Genomic DNA, 20422 nt, shown 5'->3' on the forward strand with positions numbered 1-20422 from the left:
AAAGATAGAATTTGGATGATCACCTTATGGCTAGCCTCAAATAATTGGCTTGATGGAAGGTATCGACTATCATGATATGTACTTACATGATGTCCCCAATTGGACAAAGTCGACCTTCCTAACCAGATATATGTAATTAACCAAATATATTTCGATGTATCTCTGATGATCTTGATATTTCCGTACGATGCGCATCGTGTCGATTCAAACAAAAAAAAACGAACCACGATAAACAGCTGCATAGCAACCAGATCTTTTTCTTTTCTCACGGCACTCTATGAAAGATTCGAATAGACTTTCCTATACATTTTCTCCGCCCGCATTCAACAATAGATTTGTTGAATGAATTTCAGGATCAGTTGGGATAATACATAATTTTGTTAAAGGTCTCTTGTAAATAGAGTTTGCAGTTTTCACTGTAACAACTCTGGTTAAACCGTCTGGTCCTGGATGTAAATGTATGACTCTTGCGAGGGGCCACTTTCCTGGCGGGTAACGCTCATCCGTAATTAATACTAAGGATCCTTCCTTTATTTCATTCGAAGGGTGATACCATTTAGAAATGGCTTGATACCTTTGTAAACACTCTATAGACCATCTTGACCAAAAGTGATCTACTTTCTGTTTAAGTAATTGCCAGCGTGAAAGCAAAGATGTCTTTTCAGTTAATAGACTCGGTTCCGGTAATGTAGTTGGTGCTTCTCCAATAAGAAAATGTCCTGGAGTCAGGGGTGAATAGTCAGATGCATCATCTGATAAAGGACATAATGGCCTTGAATTTAACACTGCTTCTATTTGTACAGTTATCGTTGTCATTTCTTCATACGTTAATATAGTATCCTTTAAAATTCGTTGTAAATGAAATTTAATAGATTTTACAGCTGCTTCCCACTTTCCTCCAAAATGAGGGGTTGATGGAGGATTGAATTTTCCATTCAGTGTTATCTTTAGCGAGAAGATAGGCAAGGTCACGTAATTCATTAGAAGATGACTTGAAAAAAAACGTCTTAAAGTTGCATCAGCTCCAACAAAGTTTGTTCCACAATCACTTTGTAGCGTAGCACATATACCTCTTTTACCAGTAAACCGTTTATAGGCAGCTATAAATGCATCAGTGGTATAATCCGTAACTACTTCTATATGTATTGCTGATGTTGTGAGACAAACAGATATAGCTAAATAGCCTTTATAAGTTTTTGCCGCTCGCCCTCTCCAAGTCTTCATTATCACGGGACCAGCATAATCTAAACCTGTGTTATAAAAAGGTCTTGCTGGAGTCACACGTGATGATGGTAATTGACCCATGAGCTGTTTCGCTCGAATTCCGCGATACCGTGCATACCTTCCACATCTTAGGATGTAAGAACGTACAGATGCTCTTCCACCGATAATCCAATATGAACTTCGTAAAAAACCGAGAGTAACTTGAGTACCTCCATGTAGCGTCCTTTTGTGAGCATCATCAATAATCAAAGTACTTAACGAAGATCTTCTTGGTATAATAAGTGGATGTTTTGTGTCAGACTCTATCTGTGCATTATGGAGACGACCTCCAACACGAAGTAATCCTTCATGGTCTATAAAAGGTGTAAGGCGAATCAAAGGGTTGGATTTAGGCAAATGCTCTCTATTAGAAATTATACGAATCTCGTTCGAAAACCATGCTTGTTGTACAATTCGTACCCAAAAATTACGACTCTTCTCGATTTCCATGGGTGTTATGGGATGTTTAATCAGTGTTGATTGTGATTCTCTACGGAGACAACGAATAAATCTGCGACAAATAGAAGTAATTCGTAATAATTTCATGAGTGAAGAGTACTTATCCAACAATTCCCAGTATAAAGGTTGATGGGTGACAGCAATCATGACTTGTCTGGATCGTTCTTCCAAACCAGTTTCCGGTAACTCTTTACACTTGAAAGAAGGCCAAGATGATGGAGACTCAGAAAGCCAATTTGGTCCTTTCCACCATAGATCAAATTTAATTAATTGATCTGGCCTTAAACCACGAGATGCACAATCCGCAGGATTTTCTTTCCCAGGAACAAAATGCCAAGATCCATAAGGTAATAATTCTTGTATAGTAGATACACGATTACGAACAAAATCTTTCCATTTGGTTGGATGAGCCGAAATCCAAGAAAGAGTTACAGATGAATCAGACCAACAAAACACCGATACGTCAGAAAGTGCTAGTGCTTTTAAAGTATGTACAGTTAATCGCGCTAATAACAAAGCCGCAACAAGTTCAAGACGTGGAATCGTAAGCCGTTTAATTGGTGCAACTTTTGTCTTGGAACAAATCAGTTGAGTAGATATTTTACCATCGTTACTGGAAATTCTTATATAAATCACAGCTGCCATGGCTAATTCTGATGCATCTGAAAATCCATGAATTTCAACAGAAGTACTGGAATGAACATAACCAAACCATCTAGGAATTGCTAATTGATCTAGATGCTGAAGTTGTTTTCTAAAATTCTCCCAACGATATTGCATGTCTTGAGAAAGAGGTTCATCCCATTCAATCTTTCTTAACCAGAGTTCTTGAAGAAAGATTTTGGCTGTTATGAGAATAGGTGCGATAAGTCCTAATGGATCATATAATTTTGCGATTTCAGAAGAAATTATTCTTTTAGTATATTTTGTAGTAGATGTTGGTAAAGCTGAAAAATGAAACGTGTCCGAGTCGGGTCTCCAAATAAGACCTAATATCTTGCAAAGTGTAGATTCAATTTCCACAGCAGATGACGATTCTTCACATTCTTCACCTAATGAAAGAATTAGTAAAAGAATTTTGATTAGATGATGTAGCTACATGAGCAGCTATTTTTGTACGAGACTTTCCAAAAGAGGAATGATCCTTATCCTTATGTGATCCAGAAGAAAAAGTATTATTATGTAAATTAAGATTCTCTAAAGCTCGTGTCCTCCCAATAAGAAATTCTTCAAATTGTAAGTAAGTCGGATATGAAGAGGTTGAACCAAGTTTAACCTCCCATGCTTCTCGAGTTTCAGGATCAAGTATTCTTACGAGCTGATGTAATAATAATGGATCCCAATGATCTACTTCACAGTTCAAAGCACGTAAAGCACCAATAACTTCTGATATGGTTGTCAAAAGAGTTCTGAGACCTTGAGCGCATTTTGTTTTAAGCGGCTTTAAATTTGTAATTCTATCCAATTGAGTAGTAATCAAAAATCGTTTATTCTCATATCTTGAAACTAATATATCCCATGCAACAGTAAAATTTTCGTCAGAAATAGGCAAATTATACATTAACCGAGCCGCTTCACCAGTTACACATGTCTTCAAATAATGCATCTTCTCAACGTTTGATAAATCTTCATTATCGTGAATCAAAGAAACAAATAAATCATGGAATGATCTCCATGATTGATAATCTCCTGAAAAGCTTGGTAATTTTATACGAGGCAATGCACTACGAGGTAATTGTGAGGTAGATGATGCTACATGTTCCGAATGAGTAGGTCGAGATTGCCGATCTACCGTTTCTAAATCATCTCGATATGTAAGTAATTTAGCACGAGAATATACATAAAACGCTTGACAACGTTCATACACGTGTTCTTTAATATATGATTGATCATTATTCTCAGAAAGTATCTCAAGATATAAATTTTCATGTTCTACTTGAAATTTAGACCAATTCTGATCAAGTAAATCCAAACGTGTATTAATTAATTGACGATTTAAACGTGAAATTTCTACGATATCAAAATCCGCTGCATCTTGTATTAGATTAAATCGACTTTTTTGTAAAGCGATCTTTGCTTCTATATTAGACATCTTGAAAAGCTTGGGATCCGGCTCGAAGGACCAAAAAATGTTCGATAACAATAAAATGTAATTTTTGTACGTACCGAACGTAACTTCTTAACTCTTATTCCAAGATTAATATTAATTCTTTCTATATTCTTGCTATGTATAATCCTTCCTTGTTTTACGACGTTATTTCATATTATGTACAGGACTGAATGTAGTACAGGTTATATAGGAGTTGTCTTCATCTTAGAAACAGGAACCAGAATATTTATAGGATTCAAAACAGGAACCAGGAAATATATATACATATATATATATATATCTGTAAAGAATTCCTGCGTCTCTAAAGAAATTAGGAAATATAATTAAAATATGAATTAAATGATATCACCGTAAGGCAAGATAAAAATGATTATGGATAATATCACCGTAAGGCAAAATATGAATAAGAGTTTTATAGTTTTCAGTTATCACCTTTTAAGGCAGAGAAAATATTAATCAGCTTTGATAAGATTAGATTGATAAAAATATAAATCACCATAAGGCAAAGATAGAATTAATTTGATAAAGATATAAATCACCATAAGGCAAAGATATATTAATCACCATAAGGCAAAGATAGAATTTGTTTGATAAAGATATAAAACACCATAAGGCAAAGATATATTAATCACCATAAGGCAAAGATAGAATTTGTTTGATAAAGATATAAAATACCATAAGGCAAAGATATATTAATCACCATAAGGCAAAGATAGAATTTGTTTGATAAAGATATAAAACACCATAAGGCAAAGATATATTAATCACCATAAGGCAAAGATAGAATTTGTTTGATAAAGATATAAAACACCATAAGGCAAAGATATATTAATCACCATAAGGCAAAGATAGAATTTGGATGATCACCTTATGACTAGCCTCAAATAATTGGCTTGATGGAAGGTATCGACTATCATGATATGTACTTACATGATGTCCCCAATTGGACAAAGTCGACCTTCCTAACCAGATATATGTAATTAACCAAATATATTTCGATGTATCTCTGATGATCTTGATATTTCCGTACGATGCGCATCGTGTCGATTCAAACAAAAAAAAACGAACCACGATAAACAGCTGCATAGCAACCAGATCTTTTTCTTTTCTCACGGCACTCTATGAAAGATTCGAATAGACTTTCCTATACAGTATAAATCTTTAAAAAGTAAAAATATTTCTAAAAATATTTCTCTATAAAAATATTTTATTTATATTACGATCATTTTATTAATTTTAAATATATAAAGAGATATATGCATAACTAACGATAAAAATATGCCAAATATTTATTTATCATAATAAATAATAATGTTATTAAAAAAAAAAAAATTATGACAGACCAAAGTTCTGAACCTGGGATCCCGGGATTACTATTCTTGTACTCTGCCGCTGCACTAGCGGCACCGATCGAAAGTGTGTCTTTCTTTAGGCCTCATAACGAACCTGATAATTTCTCTAAACTTCGGGAAAAAAAAAATTTTTTTTACAAGGCGCATTGGACGAAAAGCTCGAACACGGAGCAACTTTTTTTCGATGTAGATTCACCATATCAAAGGAGATCAAAATCGGTGAAGAGTCAACCGCGACCTCCCCTTGTGAGTTAAATAGCGCAATGTCAGTCTTTAAATTCACGTACATCGACCGCTCGGAGAAACTGTAAGCACAATTGTCCACAGATGCTTTGATTGTAAGTTTGAACAGGTGTGTAATTGTATTGTATCTTTGTCACATTTAAATATCGCACCAATTCATTCGGCGGTCGAAGATTGCCGAAACTGTCAAAATATATAGCGCGATCCCCCCTCTTTGCATACGCTACCCAATGAGTACCCGATCCTTTAGCGTTATCCAAATTTACGATGCCGCTCTCGTTTCGATATATACCACCGATTGGTAATGAATCACGCATGAAAACACCTCTAAAATACGGAATGTGCATACATTTTGCCAGTTGTAGCAATTGTATGTTGGTAGTTACGCCCTGAGGCATTTTTAGCTTCTCTTTGACGTTTTTTTCCCCCTTTTTTCTCGTTGAAACTCCTCGTCCGTGTTTGTATGGAGCGAGATACAATCCGTGACCTTCCATGGCGCGATTGTGACGTAGCATCTCTTGCAACTGACGTTGTGCAGCTTTTCCTTCGCTACACCAGCCGCTCCACCGACCAGAGATCCGAGCGCACCTAACATTGGTAGAATCGGTAATACACCCCCACGTTTCGCTACCGGAAGTATTCGTTTCTTCGCCATCTTTTTCTTCGTCTTCGTCTTTGTCGTCTTCAGGCCCATACCGAACTTCGTCTTGGCTTTCATCGCTGCCCAGACAGCTGTGGCGGCGGCTCTCTCACCGAGAGTCGAATCTCTCGCAACGATGCGAGTTTGCGCTTCTTTGGCGAGTATCCTATCTGCCGCGTGTCTCTCGATGAGATCGTTGCTTCGAGAGTACGCTATATCGTGTTCACGGCACGCCGCGTCCAATGGGTTGATACCTCGATCGCCTCTGGCTAATCGCTTTTGTAGTCGCGTGCCCGGACCGCAAAACTGATAGCCGAGGATATTCGATCGGAAGTGCGTTTATCGCCTGATTTAATAGGCCTCTACCTATTTTCGTTGACATTCGCTGCAATCTTTTATCATCGGCGCTGGACCGTCAATGTGCGTTCGCTGCCACGGTCGATTGTAATGTTCGAAACAGCGGCGATAAGTTTGAACCTCCAAATCCGCCTTTATATGTTCCGGAAGCTTGTCCCACACGCAGTGAACGTAATTGCCGCACATTCGCAATAAAACTGTTTTCGACACAAATTGTAGCTGTTCGGCGCTCAAATTACAAATATCGTAAGGGCTTGATAGCAAGACAAACATGTTTTCGTTACTGAGCAATTCGCGGTTCCGCGCAGCTATAAATAGGCAGACGTTCGATCCAGTCAGGAGTGTGAACATGAATTTCGTGCGACAACCTTTCGCAATACGCGTGACGAATTACGACGCCAGATTACGATCGATGGGGGACAACGCGGAGATGCGTAGACACGGTACGATACTGCCGATTACTATACGCGCGATCGTTTGCGGCCCCTCCAATTGCGGTAAAACTAACGTGTTGATTAGTTTGATAGAAAGCCCGCACGGCGTCCGCTTTGAAAACGTGTACGTGTACTCAAAGTCGCTGCAACAGCTAAAATATCGGTATCTGGAGAATTTGTTGACGTCGATCGATGAAATCGGCTATTTTACATTCTCCAATAACAGTGACGTCATTCCACCGAGCGAAGCATGTCCAAACTCGATTTTCGTTTTCGATGACGTGGCGTGTGACAAACAAAATACGATAAGAGAGTACTTTTCAATGGGACGCCACTCGAACGTCGACTGCTTCTATCTCTGTCAGACATACGCAAGAATACCGAAACATCTTATACGCGACAACGCAAACCTGCTAATCTTGTTTAAACAGGACGGTACCAACTTGAACCATGTGTACAACGATCACGTGAATACCGACATGTCATATGAGGATTTCAGTGAATTATGTCGTACTTGTTGGCAGCAAAAGTATGGATTTCTAGTGATAGATAAGGATAGCTCGCTTACGAACGGCCGATACAGAAACGGATTTAACGTGTTCGCGATACCGCAAAACAATTAGTCGTTGCCGATGTTCTGTCGAGAGAGGTGAAACACGAGCGTTCGACACTCTACCGACATGGCTGAGAACGATAATATTCGCGAACGTGAAAAGATAGCGAAGGAGATTGCGAAAACGAGTGAAGCAATCCGCAAGAAACATCGCGCTTTGAAGACCGGTAAGATCGATGACGATATCGCGGTCAAGACCCATTTTAGACCTATTATTGAGCCGCTACAAAAGATTGTCGACAACTCGATCGCGGTGAAAAACGAGCCGGAAAGTACCGCAAAGATTAAAATCTTACCCATCAAGCGGTACAAGGAGGTGGAGGAGGAGGAGGAGGAGGAAGAGGAGAAGGATGATGCGACACCGAAAAAGAGGAAACGGTCAAACCCGAATCGCTCATCGACACCGCGTACATCGAATGCTTTATTGGATGAACCGATGATAAGCTCTACACCGTTCGCGACAACGAGAATCGTACAACCTATGATACCCGAAACACTCGCAAACGAAAATGTTTTCGAAACCTCGGGCAGCACGCTCGAAACATCGTTTGTTCGAAACACATTACAAACGCTGGAAGGTCAAGAAATGTTGCGAAAGCACTTGGGACCACTGGGACAAGAGTACATGAGCACTCTCCTCGGTGGCGACAAAGAAAGGAAAATCGATCACGTGTACGGTGTCTATTTCGACAAGGATGAAATGCGTCTCGGTAACAAACGATTCGACATTGACAAACATGACTCTATAATTATAGACGAAGTGAAGTACATTGGTACACCAGGATTATACGAATTGATCTTCAAGAGAATTCCCGATGATGACATTTACACGGAGGATGATATGTATAAATACAAGAGCATATTAATGGCGACGAACGCACATAAACGCAATTATGACACACAAGGCCAATTACGAAGCAACAGGAGATACAAGTACAAACATATAATCGCACCATTGATATCGATTGAAAAGAAAAAATCTGGAAAGGAAGTATTCATGCCTCACGCGATGGCACTAACCGACAATAAAATCGATTACATACACTGGGATGACCCCAACGAGCTAGTGGATCGGGTACGATTGCTGGACGCTTCGCGCCGAGCTGGCCACAACGCTCACGATAATGAGATCCTGTCGATCATCGAGGAACTTCGCGAAGCAGGCATTATTATAAATTGAATGGTGTCTCGACAAATCTAATTAGTCGATCAGCGTCACTCGTATCGGGGAAAAAAAAAATGCCTATCAACAAATTTGGATTATTCGAACCAAGAAATGATGCAACCGGCACAAGCGATCATTGGGATAGATTGGTGAAAAGTTACGTGCGCGGAAACGCTCTGTGTCGTGTCGCTACAGACTATGATGCAAGATCGCGCAAGATTCGTCGTGTAGCGCAACCTGAAGCTGACACTGATGCCGTCAACAAACTGTATGTGGAATCCTGCGTTAAAAGATTGATGAATCAACAGAAAGAATCAGATGAGAAGCTGCCTTCGTTCGAGAAGGATGTGCGGGCAATACAGATTGTGATAAACGAACTTCAACGCGCGGCTAACGCTAACTCAGAAACGGCTATCAACTTGAATGAGCAGCAGTGAACGGGTTAGGAGCGGCTATCGAACGGTTATCGAACGGCTACGAACAATTATCGAAAGGCTACGAACAATTATCGAACGGCTACGAACAATTATCGAACGGCTACGAAGGATTATCGAACTGCTATCTAACTACAATGAGTGGTAGTGGTAGTGAACGGCCTAGCAACAGCTGCGAACGAGGTACGAACAACTCAAGCAGGGTTGCGAACGAGGCTACGAACAAGTCATTAAAGACTACATACAAGGCTACAAACAACTCAAGCAGGACTGCGAACGGGTCAGTAACGGCTGCGAACGGGTTAGGAGAGGCTACGAACGGGTTAGAAACGACTGTGAACAAGGCTGCGAACGAATCAAGAACGATTTTCGAATGGGTCAAGAACGGAAGTAAACAACGCAAGAACGGCTCAAGAACGGGTCAAGAACGGCTCAAGAACGGGTCAGAAACGGCTACGAACGGCTCAAGAACGGGTCAAGAACGGAAATGAGCGTTAAAACAAGCAGCGACAAACGGCGATCGAGAAAAACCGACGAAGCGATGAAACAACATAGTTTGGAGAGACGGCAGTTGGTGAACGAACTGCACGCGCCGGCGAGAAAAAATTTTCCCCGAAGACACGTCATAGTGCGGGGATACGATGATCTGTGGCAAGCCGACATCGTCGAGATGCGTCCGTATTCTCGTTTCAACAAAGGTTATCACTACATATTCACCATCATCGATGTGTTGAGCAAGTACGCGTGGGCCATACCACTCAAGAGTAAAGGTGGAAGCGAGACGGCTGACGCTATCACCGAGATAATTCGAGATAGCAAGAGATCCCCGAGAAACATGCAAACCGATATGGGGAAAGAATTTTATAACGCCGACGTGCAACGGCTTATACAGAAACATAACATCAATCACTATTCTACATATTCGGTATTGAAAGCATCGGTCGTCGAGCGATTCAATCGCACGCTGAAGAACGACATGTGGAAGATGTTTACGCTGAATGGAACTTACAAGTGGATCGACGCGTTGCCGCGGCTCGTATCGGATTATAACGCGCGCAAGCACCGAACAATCAGCATGCGACCCGCCGACGTCACCCCCGCGATCGCTGATAAACTTTTAAAAACAGTATATAGTAACATAAAGATTGCCGCTCCGGCGAAATTCAAAGTAGGTGACCCGGTACGCGTTAGCAAGTACAAGAAACTTTTCGAGAAGGGTTACACGCCAAATTGGACGACGGAGGTTTTTAAGATTGTTAAAGTGCAGCGTACTAATCCCGTAACCTATCTACTCGAGGACTATCGCAAAACATCTGTCGCTGGAGCGTTTTACGAGCACGAGTTGCATAGCGCGAATTATCCGGACGTATATCTCGTGGAGAAAGTACTGCGCAGGAGGGGTGACGAGGTTTACGTGAAATGGCGGGGATTTGACAATTCGCACAACTCTTGGATACATAAGGATAATACAATTTAATTCATACAAACTGTATTTATTAATTACTCAAAAATTAAAAAATATATAATATGTACAACATATAAAAATATATAAGATCTTTATTAATACATCTTTTCCGTTACTATATGAAATACATATACATATGTTACATAACATTATATCACACATACATTATATTACATTATATTTTATAAGGGTATCTGGTAATGTCCCCATGGTAATGTGTCGGTCGAATCAGGTATGATATACCGCTTATCGTCGTACGGACTTAGAGCAATTTTCGTCTCGCGAATGGTGTATACTTCATGCAATTTCGATCTAATACATGATTGACTACGTGTCATTTCAATCTCTTCATTCAGGCACCGCGTATAATCGTCGAATGTTATCGTTCTCGCGACAACGTTACTTTTGACACCTTTAACCTTTTTTGTATCTTTCTTACCATCTACTCGCAAAGCGTACATTTTTGCTCTAAGTCCTACAAATTCAGTCATTATCGTACCATTATTTTCATCTTTCATTAGACCTGGCACCTTTTTATTCACAAGCGGTATACCGTACGCGTTGTCAATTGGATAATCGCTCGTATCGAATCTAGCGATATCGCGTTTCATATTTTCATACACGTCTTCGCATTTAATATGATATATTAAACTATCTGTATCGGTGTACATTACCCGACATCTGTCACGATAGAGCGGTGACATGTACTCGTAGTGAAATTCATACAGACATACTTTCGATATGTCGAGTATACACATACCAACATAGATTGGTTTGTTAAATTTTACTTCTAGTTTACGTAATTCTACAGCAATTAAATTTTCCGAAAAGACGCTCCTGCTATGGAAATTTGGTTTAGCAATCATCGCCTCTGCTCCGTATCGTCCGTCCCACTTTGTCAATAATTTTACATCGACACGATTATGCACAGTTTCCATCGTTTTGCCAAATACCGCATTATTCATCAATTTGTATAAATTTTTTTCGAAATCATTTTTTGCTTGCGTTCTAAATTGCGTATTAAGTTCAATGTAACCGCGAAGCCATGTGGATTGAGTGAATTGTAATATGCGATGTATTTTTGTAACTTGAAGGCCGTGATGCGTACATTGCTGCAGGTTACGGTAGTGTATCACGTAACGCTTTTTATCGTATAATGCGAGCAGCTTATCTTCCCGCTTACCGGGTGGTTTATCGCGTGTCGGGCAAAACGGTAGGTCAGTGTGCGCGTCGTGAAGACATTGTGGATATTCTAAATCTACTTCGAGGATATAGCCTATAGGCGAATCGAGCGTGATAGATGATATATCAAAATTAGATATGTCATCGACCCATCGAAAATCGGCGTAAGGCAACGGTTGGCACATTGCCCATCCATACAAATTATTTACATCTAAATACATTAAATATGATGATGGTTTCGACGGATCATACGATTGCAAAGACTTGTTATTAGCATGGGTGTATCTATTAGAACATTGACTTAAACCACCGCGTATTCCCCGTTCGATAAACATAACCATATCGATATCGGTAAGCAATTCGAATGTTATATTTGTATGTTTTAACATGGCATCCCATGTATATCCGGAAAGAGTAGAATAATATGCAGGGTCGAGTCCATAACTCGCATAACATGCAAGTGTCGCGAAAGTTTTCAAAAATATCTGCTAATAACATGACATCAATTTTTAAATATAGATCACTATATTCGCCTAGCGTTCTAAGGGAGAATCGGTTCCAGACGTTCTCGGCGTGCGCGTAATCGCTCTCGGATATTGTGCTACCGGTCAAAGAACTGTAAAATGATTCGCGCGGCGGTAAACATGTATCTTGCAATTTGTCGATACAATCTATATATTCGTATGGAAAGATACCCTTCCGTGTTAATAGATTGAAATTTTCTGTCGGTAAATTTTGAAATTCCGATTGTAAAATTTTTAGTTTCTCTTTATTCAAAAAAGATGCTAATTATTCTTTATCAAGACTTGCAGCGAGAAATTTATATGAATCGATAAAACGTAATTTTATATGATTTTTCGAATTGTCTTGTGTCAATTTAACAGTCTTTGTAAATGAAATATATTTTTCCTTCGTTATCGGTAGTAATTCGATTTCTCCTTCGAACGCTGTAGCTATATCCTCGATAATGAAATGCGCGTCGTAACCGGATAGATTATGGAAAACTATTGGAATACAAAAAGTTTCTTTATAATTTAGATTGCAATTTGAGTGCGCGGGACTTCTGTATCGTCCAGTCAGATGGCAATGATCGCGTACGCGTGTATCGTCTTGTACGAATGGTTTTTCGCATATATGACAATGCGTTGCGCTGTGAAATTTTTTCCACTCTAATGTTAAATTTACCATGGGAACATTTGTCGTTAAAACAGTCTTTATACGTAACGCTAAATTTTTAAGTTCTTCAGCGAACCATGAAACGCAATCAACGCTACGGCGAGAATTATACGCGGATAACGAGTTGTCGTACGAACAATGCATATAATAAGCGATGCTGAATACCTTGTGATGTTGATGTTGATAATTTGTCGCTTCTTCGGTCTTTGCCAAAACGCATTCCAAGTCGGCGTACACTACAAACGGAAGTCGCTCCTTTCTGTTGTAGTTGTCAAACGATAACCACTTGTCTTTATCGCTTGGATAGCGCAGTCGTTTATCTTTCCGCAGTCTACTGTATGTGACTGCAACTTGTTCTCCGATCCGAAATAATGCAAGCATCTATGAAAGAAAAAAAAAATTACAATTTTATTTACAATTATATTTTAATATATAATTTGCAATAAATATACACACCGATCGCAGATATATTTCTTGTGACCATTTTTGCTCAATTGCGTGTTCACAAGGCGGGATAGATTCTTGATCCACGCGAAATGTCCAACGCTGTTGCTGTCTTGCACATACAGCAAGTTGACATGCTTGTCTTTCTTTTGCTCCGAAAGACGAATCGGGACGATGTCATTCTCAATACTATATACATTGATAGAGATATTATTTGCTAGTTCAAACTTTTTAATTTGATTTATGGTCACTGAAAACTCAATGTCTTGGAGATTCAGCACCGTCGTATAGTGCGGATATGAAGATTCCCGTGTCACATTTCTTTCGGCGGGGTACAGAGCGGCCACCACTGACCACGCGAAACACGCATTGTCCGTTGATCGCACGTTCACCACCGCTCTCTTTGTCACAATTTGTCGCGGCAAGTTTAGATAACACCCTGCGCGCATTGAATTATACTTGTTTATATTTATAGTCAAGTTAATTATTTGTGACAACGCCCAACCACTATCGCGTTCTTGAAACTCTTCTAGCGATGCTAGCGTGGGCTCGATAACGCGGCGCTCGTACCACTCGTATGTAATTCGACTGTAAATCGGACGTGCGAAAGAGTTCATAGTTTTTTGTATTGACACTTTTGTTAGCGCGTTTATCACCGGACACAAACTCGCCATTAAACACGGTGTTCACTTTTACATTAATGTGTTTTTGCATCACTTTCTGCACGTGTTCGATCACAATGTCTTTGGCATCTTCGAGAAATTGACGAGGTTCGATGTAATTATTGTTTATTACCGCACCGGTTAAGATGCGGCTCTCGAACGCCGTATCAATCTCTCGCCAAACTAGTCTTTCCGCGTTATTGTCGCCACTGTATTCACCACCACTGGATATAAATTGTTTCTGCAATCGAATTTTTGCACCCTCGAGTCGCGCGATTCTAGCCACCAAAGATTGTCTATTTCCAATCGAGAGTCGCGGACGCTTGTTACGGCTGTTTTCTTCGAGCAAATTGATAAATTCCTCGCAGCGCAGCGCCCATGCAAAATATTCACCCAAGACGGGACCGCTCCAACAGATCGCGTTCGTTCTGCTCGATGTTTTCCAATATTTCTTTTATTCATTATTATACCACTAACACTTTTAATACAAGAAAGTAGCCACTAAACTTTTTTCACCGCTACATCTATGCGCTTTCAAATCGTACTATGGTTTGACGCGCTCTCATCCTCCTTATATATTTCACCAAATTCTATCTTCTTTTCTAACATTTGGCATATCTCAAAAGATAGTTTCCCGAGATATTGGTTTTATGGATAGAGGAGTAAGGACACAAGCAGCCGAACGTTTGCGCCGATACGTTGCATTCTTCCTTAAAAATATTAAGAAAAAATGTTTCGCTCTCGTTTATGGAGGATTTTCCGCGAGGGTACAAAGCTGCCGAACGTCAACGCTTTTGCACCTAATCACGTTTCAACATGTTCGTCGCAGCGTTGGCCCTAAAATCTTCATTTCTTTCCTAATGATAAAATGTCTATAAAATAAAAAACATAGTTTTATGGATTCTAGAACGCTCCGTTGACAAGTTCGCGCAGCCGGACATCGGCGCTTCCGTAATAAAATTATACTAGCGAGGGTACAAAATTGTCGAACGTCGGCGCTTGTTCTATACCTTTTTGGGAAAATGTCTAGGATCCCTCATAAAAAAAAAAAGTCGTAAAGATATCCATCTACAAATATTGCACTCAGAATACTCCCCCTCCTTTGTCGAAACATCCCCTCCACCCGCGTGACGTCAGCCCCCGCACCTTCGAGATACCCCCGCCCCGCGTGACGTCATACCCCTCGCCCCGGTGAACCCCCCGTGCCCCCTCGGAGGACCTGAGTTAGAATTGGCATAGTATACCTACTAACATAAAAACACATATTTTACTTTAGAATAATTCCTCTCTTTCCTCCCATTTATATTAAGAATATTATTATAATAGAATTATTATTATTAATATTGGAAAAAAATATTTAAAAAAAAAAATCTCCTTCGCATGCACCTCGCGCTATCTCTTTCTTCTCTCTCGCGCTATCTCTCTCACGGTTCCTAGCCTCGCGCTATCTGTCACTCTTTCGTGTACCTCGCCGCGACATATCTCTCCTTCACATGCACTATCTCTTTCTTCTCTCTCTCACTACCTCTCAGTCTCTAGCCTAGTGTTTCCCCTTCCCCGTATGACGTCAGACCCCGCAAGGACCCCGCAACAAGTTATGTATGAGAGCTGCTTACGGGTGGGAGAAAGATGGAGAATGGAAATGCATGCAAAAATTACATCATAATTTAGACTTTAAAAACTCTTTATTTATATATTTTTTCTAACATATTATGGACTAAAAATTAAAGCTGCCAGCTCACAATCGATGAGTTGATGTTTATTGAAGGCGTCGCTAGCGCGTATTACATTTGATACTTCTTTAGGATTCTCGTTACATTGGACGCGATATTTGAAAATTGTGTAAATTTAACATCGACTGTCTCGGTAATTTTAACCAATCGATCAAAAGATACATCAATGCATGGATCGAGATCGAACATACGGTGTAACGTCGATTCGATCATCATCATGCATACATTTGAAGATTCGAGACTTATGAGTTTGGCGTTGTTAATCGTATGAACTCGCATTGTTAGCGGTCCAACGCTTATAAAACTGTGGACATCATTAGAGTCGTTCCGAAGAAAATTTTAAAGTATCATCGAATATGAAATTTTTATGCTTTTATTCCATATATTCCTACAATTTTTTTTGAAGATCTTATATTGAAAATTATTGTATGGAATTCACAAATTTGACATAATAACTTTATAAAAGCGTATTTATTTCGTTTTTAAATCGGATTTTTTTTTATGCAAAGAATAATATTATAAAATCGTAAATCCCCTTACTGATCTTGATCATTGAATAAATCTCACCATTTATCTACATTTCCCTTCAATCAGAAATTTATATAAATTTAAAATCATACTATATTATCGTATGCAATTAATTACAATTGCGATTTAGTGCGATTATTTATATTTATAATAAAAAATGGAAAAATGTTTATATTTGTTTTATTTGAATATAAATGCATAACGAGAAGACTAGAGGAGACCGGGGCTAGTAGGCTCAGTTCAAAGATATTATAAAATACCTCTTTTGTTATAAAATATATTTTTTTTGTTTTGAACACGCGTTTAGATTGGTCATCACTAATTAAATAAAAATATATTATATAACTAATTTTTATCAGATCTATATTGATGTTTTATTTCTTCTAATATAACAATATTGATATGTGTGCAATTGAAAACTATTAAAATCATCAAAAAAGCCCGATCGCTAAGAGTTAATAAATTATATAATTTTTTTCGTGATTCACGTATATGGCACCACTGTGCGACATCTCTCTCGCGCTATCTCTCGTAAACACCTCACGCTCTCTCTCTCTCTCTCTCTCTTTTAAGCATTCTCATGGTCCTTTCCGCAGGTATAAACAAAACAGCGTATGGCGTATAGCATTACGGTGAGCGCTGATGTCCTACCGCTCGAATTTATAAACAGATATTTATTACTACGATTTATCTGATGGGGCTGAAGCTTATGGAGAGAGGGTCTGTCTCTGCGATGTTCACAAAGTTTAAAGCAGTCGCTGAGCTAAGTATCGCTAAGTGTCATCGAGCTAAGTTATTAAGTGCAGTGCAAAATGCCTTTTGGATCGGGAGACATTTTGGGCTCAAATTTTTTTTTAACAAGAATATCCTTAGGACTTCATGAAATAATAGACATAATATCTTGGAAGACCCACCTGCTAGAAAATTTATTGAGGACTCTGTTCCTTATATTCACAATGCCGGTAAGTTTTTATTATTATATAATAAATTTGTTTATTAATATTATCTACCAAATTTGTCGATTTTCAGAAAATAACCGAGGAATCCATCCAAATCGGTGGATACCTTAATCATCGGCATATAGAACAAGTACGAAATTATCGGTGGTGCGATCGGCGGGAATTGGCCGAGCTATGGGACGACGCGGAGGGGATCGTGGAATGGGCACAGGATTACTAGTGAGATGACTCACTAGTCTTATGCCTCAGAAAATTGTTCGGCGAGGAATCATATCCTCCCGAACCTGTCAGGGAGGAATTATGGGTCTAGTGAGTATCTCTTTTTAATTTTAAATATTATTAAAATAATAAAATAATTAATAAAAATTTTAAATTTTTTAAGTTGTTTTTATATCGCTAGTACAATAATCAAAGGGGTAGTTGTAAATTAATCGACCAAACTAGCCAAAATTTGTTTATTTAATAGAAGTTACATCGCTTCGACCATATGGTTGTGGTCCTTTTCAAGTATAAACTGAAATAATAATTAATTTAAAAAAAACGGTTTGAATACAAAAAACAGTAATATACATAAATGGATTTGCTATAAAATTTTGAGTACATACGTTCTTATTGAAACACTTCACAAATTTAAGTTAAAACAAATCATTAACATCTTGTTGAATTTTAAAGAGAGAGAAACATTGTATCAGTATGAAACTTTGTCAGTGACTGAAATATAAAAATAGGAAACCAAGCTAAACGACCTTTATTATTTTCTCATAGATTTTATTTAAGCTATCTGTGTCCTTTTGTAGGTTGATTGTATTATTGAATTTTTTAATATACAACATTTCCGCGATTTCTCTCTTTTTCACATATTTCTCATTATATAATATATTAGGTTTTGTCCAAATCAAATTCATGTCCGAATTCCAATTTATGTTTACTTATAACGGAATGATTGGTTTCATGCAATTTTATATTGTTAAAATGCTCTTTCACTCGAGTACGTAAGCGCCTTTTTGTTTGGCCGATATATGACGCATTACAGTTTTTGCAATCTAATTTATATACAACATTAGTTCTCTGATCATTATGTCAAACTATCTTTACCACGTTTAATCAATGTATTTAGCTTTTTTTTTGGTTATTTTATAGACGTTGAAGCCCATGCCACGCATAACACGACATAGATCATAACTCACATCTTTAGCATATGGCAATAAAAGATAAATATGGAAATAAAAGATGTTCTGTCAGATTGTCCACGATTCATATCACAATCATTAATGTGATTACGAATTTTTTATACATTAATTCTTTTTTGTATATGTCGTTTGATGATGTGTTTAGGTTAAACAATTATTAAGTAAGATATCATTCACCATCTCAATGTTTTTATGATGGAAAATGTCATTGGATAGTAGAATGACATGATCAACCAGATTATAAATAGTATTAATTTTATATTTTAAAGGGTGGTTAGAAAAAAAAGTTTATATATCTTCCAGAACATGTAGGTTTCCTGTACCAATTAGTAATGAGTCTATTGTCTGAACGACTGATCGTTGTATTTAGGAAATTAATGGAAGAACTGACTTCAATTTCATATGTGAAATTCAAGCGTTGGTGGTAATTATTAAAAGTCATTAATATCTCATCTATTTTTGTACGTGGCAATATAGCAAAAACGTCGTCTACATATCTATAATATATGGGGACAGTGAAACTTAACAAACTTAAACATTGTGTCTCCAAATCATCCATCACAATATCTGCTATGATAGATGATAAAAGAGAACCCGGGCTGCCAAATATTTGGTTATAAAACTGACCATTGAAGCTGAAACTAGTTGAATCTAAAATCAATTCTATTGAATGTAAAAATTGAGCTAAATTGAAATTTGTGTTCTTAGCAATGTCAATCCAACGTTTTTTAACGGCATTTATAACCAACTCTTTAGGAATATTTGTGAATAATGAACTAACATCTAAAGATATCATTATATCATTATCATTAATAAAAGTATCTTTAATATTTTTAACGTTTATCGCTCGTTTATCGCAGTCTGTAACCTTAACTCAGAAACGACTACGAACGGCTCAGAAACGGCTTCGAACGGGTCAAAAACGACTCAGAAACAGCTTTGAACGGGTCAGAAACGGCAAAGAACGGCTCAAGAACGACTACGAACGGGTCAGAAACGGCTTTGAACGGGTCAGAAACGGCTACGAACGGGTCATAAACGGCTTTGAACGGGTCAGAAACGACTACGAACGGCTCAGAAACGGCTTTGAACGGGTCAGAAACTGCGATAAACGAGCGATAAACGTTAAAAATATTAAAGATACTTTTATTAATGATAATGATATAATGATATCTTTAGATGTTAGTTCATTATTCACAAATATTCCTAAAGAGTTGGTTTTAAATGCCGTTAAAAAACGTTGGATTGACATTGCTAAGAACACAAATTTCAATTTAGCTCAATTTTTACATTCAATAGAATTGATTTTAGATTCAACTAGTTTCAGCTTCAATGGTCAGTTTTATGAACAAATATTTGGCAGCCCGATGGGTTCTCTTTTATCACCTATCATAGCAGATATTGTGATGGATGATTTGGAGACACAATGTTTAAGTTTGTTAAGTTTCACTGTCCCCATATATTATAGATATGTAGACGACGTTTTTGCTATATTGCCACGTACAAAAATAGATGAGATATTAATGACTTTTAATAATTACCACCAACGCTTGAATTTCACATATGAAATTGAAGTCAGTTCTTCCATTAATTTCCTAAATACAACGATCATTCGTTCAGACAATAGACTCATTACTAATTGGTACAGGAAACCTACATGTTCTGGAAGATATATAAACTTTTTTTTTCTAACCACCCTTTAAAATATAAAATTAATACTATTTATAATCTGGTTGATCATGTCATTCTACTATCCAATGACATTTTCCATCATAAAAACATTGAGATGATGAATGATATCTTACTTAATAATTGTTTAACCTAAACACATCATCAAACGACATATACAAAAAAGAATTAATGTATAAAAAATTCGTAATCACATTAATGATTGTGATATGAATCGTGGACAATCTGACAGAACATCTTTTATTTCATTGCCATATGCTAAAGATGTGAGTTATGATCTATGTCGTGTTATGCGTGGCATGGGCTTCAACGTCTATAAAATAA

At 38.0% G+C, this 20422-nt stretch overlaps 1 protein-coding gene across 1 annotated transcript; it reads right to left on the bottom strand.

The window, feature by feature from the left end:
- Nucleotides 1–300: 300 nt before the first annotated feature.
- On the bottom strand, nucleotides 301–816 carry LOC145947259 (uncharacterized). The gene has a single exon (XM_083057063.1). The coding sequence runs from the start codon at nucleotides 814–816 to the stop codon at nucleotides 301–303; it is 516 nt and encodes a 171-aa protein (XP_082913189.1).
- Between the last annotated feature and the right edge of the window lie 19606 nt (nucleotides 817–20422).

Source organism: Prenolepis imparis, unplaced genomic scaffold (genome assembly GCF_030444845.1).
Source record: "Prenolepis imparis isolate NDT839.2.m4 unplaced genomic scaffold, iyPreImpa1.0 SCAF_58, whole genome shotgun sequence".
NCBI classification, from domain to species: Eukaryota; Metazoa; Arthropoda; class Insecta; order Hymenoptera; family Formicidae; genus Prenolepis; species Prenolepis imparis.

Bases quoted from the DNA above. Each gene is read 5' to 3' on its own strand.
- LOC145947259 (XM_083057063.1), bottom strand. From the start codon at position 816: ATGACAACGATAACTGTACAAATAGAAGCAGTGTTAAATTCAAGGCCA.